Source organism: Nomascus leucogenys, chromosome 9 (assembly GCF_006542625.1).
Source record: "Nomascus leucogenys isolate Asia chromosome 9, Asia_NLE_v1, whole genome shotgun sequence".
Taxonomy (NCBI): domain Eukaryota; kingdom Metazoa; phylum Chordata; class Mammalia; order Primates; family Hylobatidae; genus Nomascus; species Nomascus leucogenys.
This window is the reverse complement of record NC_044389.1, coordinates 58,608,677-58,623,401: the sequence shown is the minus strand read 5'-3', so window position 1 is coordinate 58,623,401 and position 14,725 is coordinate 58,608,677. Positions and strand designations below refer to the sequence as shown.

Sequence of the window (14,725 nt, the reverse complement as noted above, 5' to 3'; positions counted from 1 at the left end):
ATTCTAGTAACTACAGTAGACTATAAGCCATCTGATTTCTTTGATTTGATGCCCAAGGCTCTCTGTCATTTCTAATACGAATGAGATATATCAGCTAACTTTGCTGATAAATGGCTACACCTCTTTACACACAAATCTGAACCAAACATGGCAAAAGATAATGACACGCTTGGGTGACAACAGTCTTGTTACCAATCAAATCAATTCACTTTCCAGGCTTAAGGTCCAAAAGAAAATAGTCTATAAGTACTGAAAACCGAACCTAATCTGTGTATTAAGTAAATTCAATGAAAACAGTGAAAACAGTATGGATGGTACCATATTCATGAACCCACATATCCATTCCTATAATATAGGCACAACTTTTCCATGCTACATTAAAAATCTTTTAAATGCATTACACTAAAACATAATACGAATCATTTTTGGAGACATTTTAATCTTACTGGATGACCAAGATCCTTGAGTTTATTCTTCAATGACAGTATTTTCTGATCTTGATCGGCCAAGAGCACCAAGAGATCATCTTGTTCTTTTTTAGAATCTGTAATTTCCAACTCTAGTTTGTCTTTCTCAGTTTGTAAAATGGCAATGGTACTATTAGATGAATCCAGCTGCTCTTTAATGGCAGTTCTTTCCTCAGACAGAGCTTTAATTTCATTCTAGGAAAAGAAAGGTGAAAGGCAGGAATCTAAAATTAGCACTCACTTTCCTAGAGTTTTTAACAAATAGTTTCTATGAAAAATCACTGTACTTGTTCAACCTAAGGAATTTAGGGGTGGAGGTTAAGGGTACAGGAGGTTTAACACACACACTAACATGAATTTGTTAGACTGTTCATCAAAAATGGTTATTGCCAAAAAATAGTTTAACATCCAAAAAATAGTTTTAGTTAGCTACTCCTCAAAAAACCTTTAAGAGACTTAAAAAAAAAAAGTACCATTTCAGATAATCAAAGGAGTAAACAGAAACACAAGGCATTTTACAGCACAAGTCTGATTAGTACCAGAATTTTAGAACTCAAAGCTCAAGTTAAAAAAAATTTTTTATCCCAACTTCAAGCATACAATTAAATGAAAAGAAAATAGCTTCAAATAAAAATCTATGGTTTAAAAATAAAATAATTTGGCCACAATCCAAAAAGCACAATTACACATTATTTTCCTTATTTTCATTAATGTGACCTCATTCCTTTCTTCATGCTATTTATTCTGATGTCTCTGTCACACAATAATATGCTGACAGGATTTAATGTGCCTGTGTTCCACAGCTTATGAAAAGCCTACAAGTGGCTTGTGCATTAGCTAAATTTGTACTCCTTGTTTTGTTATTGTGATTAGATGTTGATCTCAAAAAGAAAACACGGGCCGGGCGTGGTGGCTCACGCCTGTCATCCCAGCACTTTGGGAGGCCAACCCGGGCAGATCACCTGAGGTCAGGAGTTTGAGACCAACCTGGCCAACATAGCAAATCCTTGTCTCTACTACAAGTACAAAAATTAGCTGGGCGTGTTGGCAGGTGCCTGAAATCCCAGCTACTCAGGAGGCTGAGGCAGGAGAATCGCTTGAACCTGGGAGGTGGAGGCTGCAGTGAGCTGAGATCATGCCACTGCACTCCATCCAGCTTGGAACACAAAATTGAGACTCCATCTCAACAAAAAAAAGAAAGAAAACAAAAATATTTTCAATAAATTTTACTTTTATAGTACATGCATATATATGCTTATCTTACGTATTATCATTATTTGAAATAGTATTTTAAAAGCTTCATTTGTGGCTGGGCACGGTGGCTCACGCCTGTAATTCCAGCACTTTGGGAGGCCAAGGCGGGTGGATCACAAGGTCAAGAGATGGTCAAGAGATGGAGACCATCCTGGCCAACATGGTGAAACCCTGTCTCTACTAAAAATACAAAAATTAGCTGGGTGTGGTGGTGCATGCCTGTAGTCCCAGCTACTCAAGTAGGTTCAGGCGGGAAAAAAATCTTCATTTGTGCCATCTTAAATCATCAATATAGGAGTGACAATGTTGTGAGATAAAATTACACATTATTAGCTTTCTTCATAAATCTAAAAATTTGAAAGATACATAAAATTTCCTAGAGTTCATTTCATATTATATGCAGTAAATAAAAGTTGCACCAAAAACAAACCTTTAACTCTTTGGTCTCTTGTAATAATGCTGACAGTCTCCCCTCTACATCAGTAGTTTTGGTGGCTATTATAGTCTCGGTCTCTCCTTGTACCTCAACTGATTTTGCCTGAAATTAGAAATTGGAAAAAAAGATGTCTCTTAAACGTTACAATCAATATGAACTCCCAAAGTGGTTATTTAATTTTTTTGCCATTTTGATATTTTACTTTCAATAACAGAAAATATAATTCCTTATGTATTTATGTGCAACAAAGTGCTCTCCACTGTCAGATGAGCTGTTCCCACATGGAAGAGCATCAAATCTCGTAAGAGTACGAGGAAGGCTGGGCTAAGGTGCCTCAAGGTAAGTAAGCCCAGAAAAGTAATCAGCAAGGCAGCTCTAATGTAACTGTAACCCAGCATTTAATAAACACAGATATTTTTCAAAGCTTTTGCTTCATAAATTTCCTGTAAGTCCATACTATCATCCTAGATAGGTAGATAAATTGAGCCAAGTATCATTATTAGTGAAATGCAAATCTTTTCTCAAGTGCTAGAGGAGACACTCGTGAATAACAGTTTTTCAGTCTTTCCTTGTCTTTTTTCTAAAATACTAGGAAGTGGGGTGTTGACACAACAAATATCTAAAAATGTGGAAGTAGCTTGGGAACTGTGTAATGAGTAGAGGCTGTGAGAGAGGTGCATGGTAGACAAAGCCTGCATTACCTTGATGAGACTGTTGCTAGAGATACGGACATTAAGTGATTCTGGTGAGAGCTCAGAAAGAAAAGAGTAGAGTTGGAGAGAGGCTTCATGGTCATAGTGAGAAGAAGAATGCTGGCAGAAATATGAATGTTAAAGGTGCTTTTGGTGAGGTCTCAGATGAAAACTAGGAACATGCTACTGGGAATTGGAGGAAAGGCAATCCTTGTTATAAAGTGGCAAATAACGTGGCCAAATAGCGTTGCAGTGTTTTGTGGAAAGCAGAACTTGTAAATGATGAATTTGGATATTTTGCTGAGGTTTCTAAGCAAAGTGTTGGAGTGCAGCCTGGTTTCTCCTTGTTGCTTAAAGTTAAATGTGAGAGAAGAGATAAACTGAAGAAGGAATTGCTAAGCAAAAAAGAATCAGAATTAGAAGATTTGGAAAATTCTCAGTCTACCTATATTGCAAAAGTATGAGAAAGCATGTTCTGGAGAAAACAACAAGGGTTTCTGAGTATTTTATGACAGCAGAAAAACTGCCAGCTTGGACTGAAGGGACAGAAATAGAATGTAATACCAGCAAAATAAACTATTAAGTAACTGAATAAACTAATCTGGTGAGACCGACTATAAAACGACTGCCACCATGAACAAGAAGGCTGTTACTAGAATACCGGCTAGTAAGTAATCTAAAGAGAAGGTGCTATCTGATGAATTTGTTTCTTTTTAATTGTGGCTAAGAAATAATACATCAACCTTGTCTTTATTACCTTCCAGAGGAAAAAGAGAAAATACTTACAAACGATTCTGTTTTCTGTAACAGTTCCTGCTTTTCTGTCTGTAGTTTGGTGATCTCCACAGATTGTGAGTTTAACTGAGACTTTAAAGTTGCCAGTTCCTAAGAGACAAAAATAGTTGAGTCATAACATTAAATGGTATTAATTTCATCAAGGAAATATTTACAGGGAGACATTTAAAAAAATGATTTATAACTTCCTAGTTTTAAAATCTAACTCTAAAGAACTATTCTTGAACTTTGGGTTCAAGATGGAAAATTCAACACATTCATTTACCTCTGCTCCCTCCTGAAATCCCATGCAAAAAAAAAAAAAATAAAATAAAGACAGGAAGGGAGGGGAGAAGGAAGAAAGAAAGGAAGGATGAGAGGGAGACAGGAAGAAACCTACAAAAACAAAAACAGTAAGAGAAGAGAGCAATATAATTGGGGAATTTTGAGAAAGTAAGCAACAGTGCACCTGAGAAAGCTGAAAGCTAGGATGACCACTGAGAAAGTTAGGATAGTACCTGACTTAGAATGAATGCATTAACTACCAGAAAGGTTGGGAACTGGTATCCTTAGATACCTCTGGAAGTACAGATAAAAATGAGGTTAAGGCCGGGCGCGGTGGCTCATGCCTGTAGTCCCAGCACTTTGGGAGGCCGAGGCGGGTGGATCACGAGGTCAGGAGATCGAGACCATCCCGGCTAACACGGTGAAACCCCATCTCTACTAAAAAAAAAAATACAAAAAATTAGCCGGGCGCGGTGGCGGGTGCCTATAATCCCAGCTACTCGGGAGGCTGAGGCAGGAGAATTGCTTGAGCCCGGAAGGCGGGGCTTGCAGTGAGCCAAGATCATGCCACTGCACTCCAGCCTGGGTGACAAAGAGAGACTCCATCTCAAAAAAAAAAAAAAAAAAAAAAAAAAAAAGAGGTTAAAAACTGCAGGGCTGGTTAAAAGACTATTTAAGAAATAGATCATCAGATCCCTGTCTCAATCTTAGGCATCAGGCAACCGTTCCTCCTTTCCTGAATAAGACTTGAGGTTTATTTTGTGGCTGGGCAAAACAGGACATCTTTAGACTAGGGACCACCAAACACAGATGAAAGCAGTAGTACTATAATGAAAACCAGGGTATTAATTGAAAGTTTTTATTAATGTTGAATTTCCAAACTTCTCACCCTCTCCTCCCCCAAAAAAAGTACAGGAAAAGAAAGGCAATTATAACAATGGCTCTCAGCAGGAGTGATTTCTCCCGATATCCCCCCATCCCTGAGGACATTTGGTAGTGTCTGGAGACACTGAGTAAGTGGTGGGACAATGGCAAGTAAAAGGCTCTTTTCTTTTGGTTCTCTTTAAAATTTCTGTCATGTACATCTGTGGCTTTTCTAATTTATTTTGTTTAGTTATTAAAATGAGTTACAGTTTTCTATATATAGTATTTTACTATATATTATAAAAAACAAAACTGTCCCTTAAAAAATATATATTTTAACAATTTAAAGTTTATAAAAGTAAATAAACTGGAGAAAGTAAAAAACTAAAAGGCAATTCTCTTTTTATAAAAATATCTAATTAAAGTTTCACTGGGAAACATAATTAGATGGCTTATTTTTACTTAGAATTTACAAACTAAGGCTATATATTAGTAACTTAATTCCCTTTAATTTTACTACAGTTCTAGTATAGGTACACTTAATAAAACCAAAAGAGCATATTAATCTTCCTACACAAATAAAACATTGTGAAAAAATATTGGAGACCTGAAAATCCTCAAATGATAAGTGATTCTTTTTTTAAAAAAACGTCAGATATTTAGAATCTACTCTGACGTACATGGACATTATCAAAATAAGACAAAATTTCTCAGTCATTTCTCAAGTCTTCATCCAGGAAAGGAGGAATGGCTGCCTGATGCCTAAGATTGAGACAGGGATCTGATGATCTATTTCTTCAATAGTCTTTTAACCAGCCCTGCAGTTTTTAACCTCACTTTTATCTGTACTTCCAGAGCTATCTAATGATACCAGTTCCCAACCTTTCTGGTAGTTAATGTAGAAATTTCTCAGTCATTTCTCTTTCAAAGCAGCCATGTCAGTGGACTAGGGCCAGTTGCTTAGTGGAAAGAGAAGGAAGTCAGTCAGTCCTAGGTTAGTAAGGATGGTCACTTTTTTAGTATTGCTTAGATTAAAAAAAAAAAAAGAAGTATGCATTTCTTTTATAATAAGAACGAACGGAGGGAAAGAAGAAAAGAGAGAGAAGAAAAGAAAAGAGGAAAGAAAAAAAAACCCAGAACCTGTTTGGGGATAATATACTCTAGAGTTTTCTTCCAGTTGCTACATTATTTAATTGTAAGTATACATAGTTCATTTCTCTTTTTTGATTCTTTTCTTGAACAATACATTTAAATTTTTTCATTGGATAAAGGTAAATCTGTATGATCTAGTTTAACAGGAATTTATAAATACTATAAGCAAGTAGAAAAAAGTTTAACTTGCTTTTCCAGATGTTATAAATTACCACAGAAAAAGTTTATTTTGCTTTTTAGCTGGAGTCATTTAATTGAGATATAGGTAAGTTTATCTTTTGTTTTTCTCTTTTCCAATTCTAAAATTCTGGATTTTCTAGACCAAACAGTTTAAAAACCCCATACATTTAGTCAAGCAATTATCATAGTATATGAAAATTAGGCATTTTACATTTTCATATTTGCAAGTTATAAATTTAAATTTTTCCTTGTTAGTTCACTGATAATCTATAAATAACATGGGTGAGATGCTGAGATTTTTTAAAAAGAATACCTCTGAAAAATAAAAACACAATAAAAAGCAAAGTACTATTACCATATAAATAGAAACAGCTTCTGGATTTTCAAATGGTTGTCTTAAATTTTACTTACATCTGCTAATATAGTTCTAGATTTGTGAAACTATAGGGCTGTTATTCTATTATAATTAAAACATGACAAAGTACAATTGGATCAAAGTGGAAAATTACCTGTTTTAATTCGGCAACTTGTTCAGAATCTCTAGCTGAAACTATTGCTGAAGACTGTTCATTTGTGCCAGATGTTTGGGAAGATTTCTACAAATAACACAAAAATAAACTATAAAATATATTCAGTCTAAAGAGATGAGAAAAAAATAGAACTGTACACATATAAACTATATCATATGTGCTTACCAAAAAATTCACATCAACCTTTTAATTTTTATGCCCAAGATAAAATTTCAACACAGCACATATTGTCTACAACTTTTTCATGGCTAAAAATCCATTTGTAAGCCGGGTGCGGTGGCTCACACCTGTATTCCCATCACTTTGGGAGGCCAAGGCCAGTGGATTGCCTGAGCTCAGGAATGCGAGACCAGCTTGGGCAACACAGTGAAACCCTGTCTCTACTAAAATACAAAAAATTAGCCGGGCGTGGCAGCATGCACCTATAATCCCAGCTACTCGGGAGGCTGAGGCAGGAGAACTGCTAGAATCTGGGAGGTGGAGGTTGCAGTGAGCCGAGATTGCACCACTGTGCTCCAGCCTGGGCTAACAGAGCGAGACTCTGTCTCTAAAGAAAAAAAAAAATTTGTATTTTACCGAGCAATTTATTAAATCTACGCATTTACCTGCGTTCATATGGAGAAAGAGCATAAAAGCAGACATTTATTAAATAATTTCCATGTATTAGAAGAGTATTTCACTTAAATCTCACAACAATGAACTAGACATTACCACTACCATTTTAGAGATCAGGAAACAAGTTTAAAGAAGTTAACTAAATTGCTTAAATTCAATGAGCCAGGAAGCATTGAAGCTTAAACAGTTTGACTCTAAAGCTCATCTTGTAAAATCTTTTTTTTTTTTTAGATGGAAAGTCTCCCTTTGTCGCACAGGCAATGAGGTGAAGTGGGGTGTTCTCGGCTCACTGCAACCTCTACTTCCTGGGTTTAAGAGATTCTCCTGCCTCAGCCTCCTGAGTAGCTGGGACTACAGGTGCCTGCCACCATGCCTGGCTAATTTTTGTATTTTTAGTAGAGACAGGGTTTTGCCATGTTGGCCAGGCTAGTCTCGAACTCCTGACCTCAGGTGATCCGCCCACCTCAGCCTCCCAAAGTGCTAGGATTACAGGTGTGAGCCACTGTGCCTGGCCCATCCTGTAAAATCTTAACATATGATATTCTGGCTTAGGAGATCCAAGGAAAAAAAAAAAAAGGCAGGATAATGAGAACCACTCTTGAACTCTTATTTTAACTTTTTAAACATTTACTTACCAAATTTTCAATCATAGAGTCCTTTTCAGTCAGCTGGCTTTGTAAAAGTTCCTGATTACATTTTAATTCTTCTATCTCTTCTCGCAATCTACCAATTTCTTCTGGCTGAATGCCATTCATCTGAGCCCCCTCACTGTAAGAACCTTGATGCTGATTGTCTTTTCCTGTTAGACAGACATAACATTTTAAAAGCCAATGGGAAACTTCAGTTTTTCATTTTTGAACTAGAAGATTCAAATATATCATTTTCTTAATTCAATTACTTTGGCAGCACTTTTGCAATCACATTTCATCTTTGCAGAATGGTATACTGATAAAAATAGTGAACTGATAGTATTTTCCGAATTTCTGGGAGAAAAAACAGCACAGCCTTGACTAAACTGCATGGTCTGGTGATCTATGATTAAGAATTACAGTAATTTTAATTCCAATTCTGTCAATTGAATATGAGAAAATAAAATCCCTTTAAAAAATCTTCACAAGCACCGTAGGATAATACTATTTAAAAGCAGTGGAGCTCTTGCCATTTTCCAGGCACAACTTAAATTTTTCATTTATTATTTCATTTAGTTCTCAAATGTTATTACTATCTTCATTTTGCAGAAGAGGAAACTGAAAGATTACATCGCTCGTTCTTAATCAGCTATACATTAGAATCACCTGGTGGGCTTGTACTAGTTACTGATCCCTGGACCTAATCCCAGATTTATTAAATCAGAAACACTATTGTGGTATCAGCATTAGTTTTTTTTTTTAAAAAAGCATCTCAGGAGATTCTAATATACAGCCAGGGTTGAGAATCAATGGGCCAGATAAACAGGTAGCAAGAAGCTTGGACTTCAATCTCTAAAGGTCCAGTCTTAACTACTCTTAACTGTCATGCTATTTTGCTTTAAACTCCGATTTACATTTTTGTCACCGTGATGAAGGTTAGAAAAATACTAGTCCACAGAAATAATCTTTTACTTTGTCTAGCTCTTGAGGAAAGAATGACCTGAGTGCTATCATAGTGATGGCTCAGCTACGCTTACCTAGCTGTATTTTAAGAAGATTATACTGGTCTTTGTGCTGCTGGATCTGAGATACTTGCTGTGTGACTGCCGTCTGGAGCTGTTCATTTTGACATTTTAATGTAGAAACCTGCTGCCTTAATTCGTCAAGTTGGAGATCCTGTGAAACAAAACATAATTCATGTGTTTTAAAGTCATACTAGTTAGCATTAAGAAGGTGAACACATTTTAAAAATCAGAGGTCATTTTGGGACAGTATGCTAAAGTGCTTAACACTTCCAAAATCATTCAGTAATTAAGCAACTTGGTGTGTTAATATATCCATCAAGGCCAATTAACATGCAGCAGAACTACAAGATTTCAAAGAAGGCTCCATTAATAAACACCATAGCATAGCCTGCAATTATAGCGGGAAATAAAATGAAAAAACTCCATTTTATGGTCATAAAACCATTTAAAAATTTACATCAAACTATTTAAGAAATTTAGTATATGTATGTATACATATGCTTCTATATTATTTTTAATATTAAAAGACAATGAGAAAATAAATATAGGAAATTTAAAAAAGAGCTTCCAACTTTTACCATCATAATAAAACTATAGTTGGAATTTGATGTATTTTTTTTTTTTTGAGACGGAGTTTTGCTCTTATTGCCCAGGCTGGAGTGCAGTGGCGCAATCCAGCTCACTGCAACCTCCACCTCCCAGGTTCAAGCAATTCTCCTGCCTCAGCCTCCTGAGTAGCTGGGATTATAGGCGCCCGCTGCCATGCCTAGCTAATGTTTTTGTATTTTTAGTAGAGATGGGGTTTCACCATGTTGGCCAGGCTGGTCTCAAACTCCTGACCTCAGGTGATCCACCGGTCTCAGCCTCCCAAAGTGCTGGGATTACAGGTGTGAGCCACTGTGCCCGGCCAGAATTTGATGTATTTCTTTTTCTTCTTCTAATTTTTTCCCAATCCATGGTTCAAAATTTGTTATAATCGGTATATATATAATTATGTAGCCTTTAATTTACTTAACATTCTACCATAATTTCCCCATATTGCTACATAGTTTTCAAACCATAATTTTTAATCCTCACTATCTAATTAAGTAGATTCAATACAATTTATATTCAATGTTTTTGATGCTAAGGTTGCTTTCCATTTTTCTTTTCTTTTCTTTCTTTTTTTCTTGTTTTTTTTTGAGACAGAGTTTTGCTCTTGTTGCCCAGGCTGGAGTGCAATGGTGCGATCTTGGCTCACTGTAACCTCCGCCTCCCAGGTTCAAGCGATTCTCCTACCTCAGCCTCCTGAGTAGCTGGGATTACAGGCATGTGCCACCATGCCCAGCTAATTTTTTGTATTTTTAGTAGAGACGGGGTTTCTCCATGTTGGTCAGATTGATCTCGAACTCCCAACCTCAGGTAATCCGCCCACCTCGGCCTCCCAAAGTGCTGGGATTACAGGCATGAGGCACCGTGCTCAGCCATTGCACTCCCGCCTGGGCAACAAGAGCGAAACTGTCTCAAAAAAAAAAAAAAAAAAGAAAAATGGAAAGCAACCTCAGCATCAAAAACACTGAATATAAATTGTATTGCATCTACTTAACATTGCTTTCCATTTTTCAAAGTGACAAATTTCATTACAATATATATTTTAGTCCATATAATTGTTTTCCTGAATTTTGGAGAATTTCCTTAGGATGAATTATCAAATGTCATTCAAAGGATATAAACATTTTACAGTTCTAGACGCTTGTGGCCTAATGCCAAAAAGCATTTTAAATGGTAAGAATATTTAAAATGAACATTTCTTTTTTTTTTTTTTTTTTTTGAGATGGAGTCTCGCTCTGTCGCCCAGGCTGGAGTGCAGTGGCGCAATCTTGGCTCACTGCAAGCTCCACCTCCTGGGTTCATGCCATTCTCCTGCCTCAGCCTAAAATGAACATTTCTAAAGAAGAGTCATTAGCATAACTGTGTCAATCACTCTTTTCTTTTGCCAAATCAACTGTATTTGCAGCCCCAAGTATAGACTCTATATCACATTCCAACTATTTGTTTTTTCACTGTTCCAAAGATAGTACTACATTTTAGCAACTGGAAATGATTCCATCTTTGTACCCAGATATAGATGAAAAATCCTAATAACCACAGGTAGTTTGATGATTCAAATTTTACCATTCTAAGATGATAATTTATTGACTGATTTACTTTTAAACTGAAAAGCTTAGAATGAATGCTAAATATACCACCATATTTTCATTCTTTCTTAAAATTTTAATCTCAGTAGGCTGGGCACAGTGGCTCATGCCTATAATCCCAGTACTTCGGAAGGCTGAGGCAGGCGGATCACCCAAGGTCAGGAGATCAACACCAGCCAACACGGTGAAACCTCATCTCTACTAAAAATATAAAAATTAGGCACCATGGTGGCACATGCCTATAATCCCAGCTACTTGCGAGGTTGAGGTAAGAGAATTGCTTGAACCTGGGAAGCGGAGGTTACAGTGAGCCGAGATTGCGCCACTGCACTCCAGCCTGGGCAACAAGAGCAAGACTCTGTCTAAACAAAAAACAAACTAATCTCAGTGATGTAGATTGTGAGGAAGAAAATAAGATATAAACAGTTGTCAATTTAAAGGGTTCTATCTATGCTTTTACTTGCCATACCTGCCATAAACTGTGCACAATTAGTAGACAGGTGTGGACAGCAGTAGAGGGAAGGGGATGAATCTGTCCCACAGGGTCTGCCACTATTGTATTTTTTATGACACCAGAATTTTAACAACATTAATAACCTCATTTTTCAGCACTTTCTAGAATTCCAATCAAGGTAAATAGCATAAGAAATTAAATGAGAGTAAAAGTCAAGAAAACATTTTGAAGGAATATAATGAAGGTTTAGGGTACTCAACACAATGCAAGTAATGAAAGTTCACTGGTATCCTGGAAAGAAAATGTCAACTGATGATTCCGCAAATGTAGTTTCATCTTTATCCACTCATCATAATCTAATAAATCAGCTGCATGGTGCTTAGCACATATTAAGCACTCTGTTTGTTGAATACTCAGATGCTTTGAAAAATAATGAGTTTTGCTTTCTATATCCTCTTTCATTTGAAATGTCAGAAAAAAATTCTTCCTTAAAGCAGAAAGTGCCTATTGGTAATCAGAGGGTATATACAGTTCATTAGTACTTACTTGCTCTCGAATCATATTTTTGTAGTGAGTCACAATATTGTCATGCTGTTCTAATGTTTTTTTCACCTCTTCTTCTTTTTTATCTTCTTCACTGGACTTATAAATAGCCTTAGTTATAACACCTATAAAAGAAAGCTTATTTAAAATTTGTTTTAAATGTTTTAAATACTATTTTACTATTAAGACTTAGTAAAAACATATAACCTAACTCCATGATAGGTAAGAAATAATCTTTTCAATCTTACTGAAAGCCAAATGTCCTTCAATGGGCTACAGATCAAGAGCTAGGAAAAAAATATACCTTTAGAGTTATCATATAACCTGTATGTATCCAGAATACACATGTACAATATAAACATAATTACTTTCCATCAAATATCAATATAAATCTTCAGTCTTACCTTCAAGTTCTTTTACCAGCTTCGTAAACTCATGATCAAATATCATGTATTCTGGACTGGGAAAGTTTGGCTGGGGTTTCTGAGATGCTCTGGAATACAACTCATGTTTGCTAATAAATCCTAGTTTCTCTATGAAATTCTCTTTGCCAATCCTCTTCTCAATTAGTTGTTTTAGTTTCTCTCTACGGAGATAAGGATATTGAAATGCTTTAAAAAAATAAAATCAAAACAAAACATAAAAGCTTGGTCTACATAATGCTTTGGCAAAAAAAAAAAAAAATGCATCATTATCTCTTGATGCCATTAGAAAATCATCTTCCCCTTACTTACTTCATGTAGCTCTCAAGTGAGTTATCATTGAAATAAATCGAAATGCCCAACAAAAGGGCACATAAGCCTTGGACCAACTGCTCTTCTTCTCCAAGATTTTCTGCAATTTGTCCTGTAAGCTGAAATCTTTGTTAAGGAGGCTAAGGATTGAAAATATCTAGTATATTTTGCAATTTGAATTTGACATACATTAATACTTCACATAAGAGTTCCCACAAGAAATTCCATATATAGGCTAGGTGTGGTGGCTCATGCCTGTAATCCCAGCACTTTGGGAGGCCAAGGTGGGTAGATCACCTGAGGTCAGGAGTTTGAGACCAGCCTGGCCAACATGTCTCTACTAAAAATACAAAAATTAGCCAGGTGTGGTTGCGCACACCTGTAAATCCCAGCTACTCAGGAGGCTGAGGCAGGAGAATTGCTTGAACCTCGGAGGTGGAAGTTGCAGTGAGCCGAGATCGCGCCACTACACTCCAGCCTGGGAGACAGAGTGAGACTTCATCCCAAAAAAAAAAAAAAGAAAAAAAAGAAAAAAAAGAGAAAAAAGAAATTTCATATATATATTACAACCCAGCATAAAACAAACCACACACACACAACTTAAGCATCATTACAACCTTAACAGTTTAAAAAGTTGCAACACAGATAAGATAGTGGAGAATTCAAATATTCTGGGCATAGAGCTACTTCTAATTGAGAAGAAAAACTAAAAAAGATATAAATACTTACATGTATGTTACTAAAACATAAAGGATACGAATGGAACATTGGCTGAATTGTGAAGAAAATGCGTTACTGCAATGGGACAATTGCTTAGCCAGGTACAAAGCAACATTAATAATCCAACTCTTGTTTGTATTTTGCTTCCCTGCAACAGATAAATTGGTAGAAATCTTTCCATTCATTTTGTATTTTTCAAACTTAAAGTTGCCCTAAGATCCCTTCCATTTGCATGAAAAGAACTTTAACATCTTATAAGAGATGAGCCAGAAATCTGGTTTTAAAAAACTAAACAAGAGAATAAATTCTTGTATGCACCACAGGCTGCACTTCCTAAAATTAACAGAGTGCAGAAATTAGAATGGATTCATGTTCAGAGGCATATACTGGGTTATTTAAAATATGATTAGTTTAAAAACCTTGTCTGCTAAGGAAAAAAATTATAGTGTGGAGGCTTTAAAATAATCTATTAATCCCAAGACCCTTTACAATAAATTTGCCAAGCAAATTTATAATATTTCAGTCAGAAGTTTAAAAACAAGTTCCTGATAAATGGAAAATTCTACTTTCTTCAAAAAAAAAAAAAAAACAAAACAAAAAAATCAAGAAAAATACAAAAAATAATCCCCTGAATCATTTAGTCAAATTCCATGAGAGAATATATCCTCTAACAATAAATAAACCATACTACAAATTCAGTCATCACACACCAGATGAGAAATCACAAACACAATCAAGAGGAAGATTTAAATTAGCCAAGTGCCCCAAACCATTAACAGCTGCCAAGTATAGTTAATAATGAAAATTAGCATATCCAGCAAAATTAGTTTTCAAAATTTTAATACAACACATTTATATCTCCTAGGTAGAATATTCTCTTAGTTCACAATATTGACAGTGCCCATATTTATATTCCTATAACCTGTATCTTTTTAAAACAAAACGAAACAAAACAAAACTTGTTTGAAATAAAAATAATGAAAATCAGAATAGTAATGCCTCACTCTGGGGAAAGTCTCATAAAATGTCCAAAATATAATTCAAAGATCTAGACAAGGAATGAATTTAAAGTAACCATCACTGTGTTCTGAAAAATTTCTAACACCCAGACTATTCTAATTTCACAAACCTTGATGCCAATATCTTGACTCTTCTATAATCTATTTTTAGGTATATTTAATACTGAATTAAGTT

At 35.6% G+C, this 14,725-nt stretch overlaps 1 protein-coding gene across 2 annotated transcripts in view; it reads right to left on the bottom strand.

Annotated features, from left to right (window-relative positions):
- Positions 1–14,725, bottom strand: part of USO1 (USO1 vesicle transport factor) — a 94,561-nt gene that overhangs the window by 771 nt on the left and 79,065 nt on the right. For both annotated transcript variants that reach the window (XM_030818995.1, XM_030818996.1), the window contains 10 exons: positions 13,569–13,679; positions 12,812–12,930; positions 12,482–12,663; positions 12,081–12,202; positions 8,916–9,054; positions 7,885–8,048; positions 6,614–6,700; positions 3,636–3,734; positions 2,152–2,259; positions 447–662 (listed from right to left, as the gene is read on the bottom strand). In XM_030818995.1, coding sequence (XP_030674855.1) covers positions 447–662; positions 2,152–2,259; positions 3,636–3,734; positions 6,614–6,700; positions 7,885–8,048; positions 8,916–9,054; positions 12,081–12,202; positions 12,482–12,663; positions 12,812–12,930; positions 13,569–13,679 — 1,347 coding nt within the window. The remainder of the gene's footprint in view (positions 1–446; positions 663–2,151; positions 2,260–3,635; positions 3,735–6,613; positions 6,701–7,884; positions 8,049–8,915; positions 9,055–12,080; positions 12,203–12,481; positions 12,664–12,811; positions 12,931–13,568; positions 13,680–14,725) is intronic.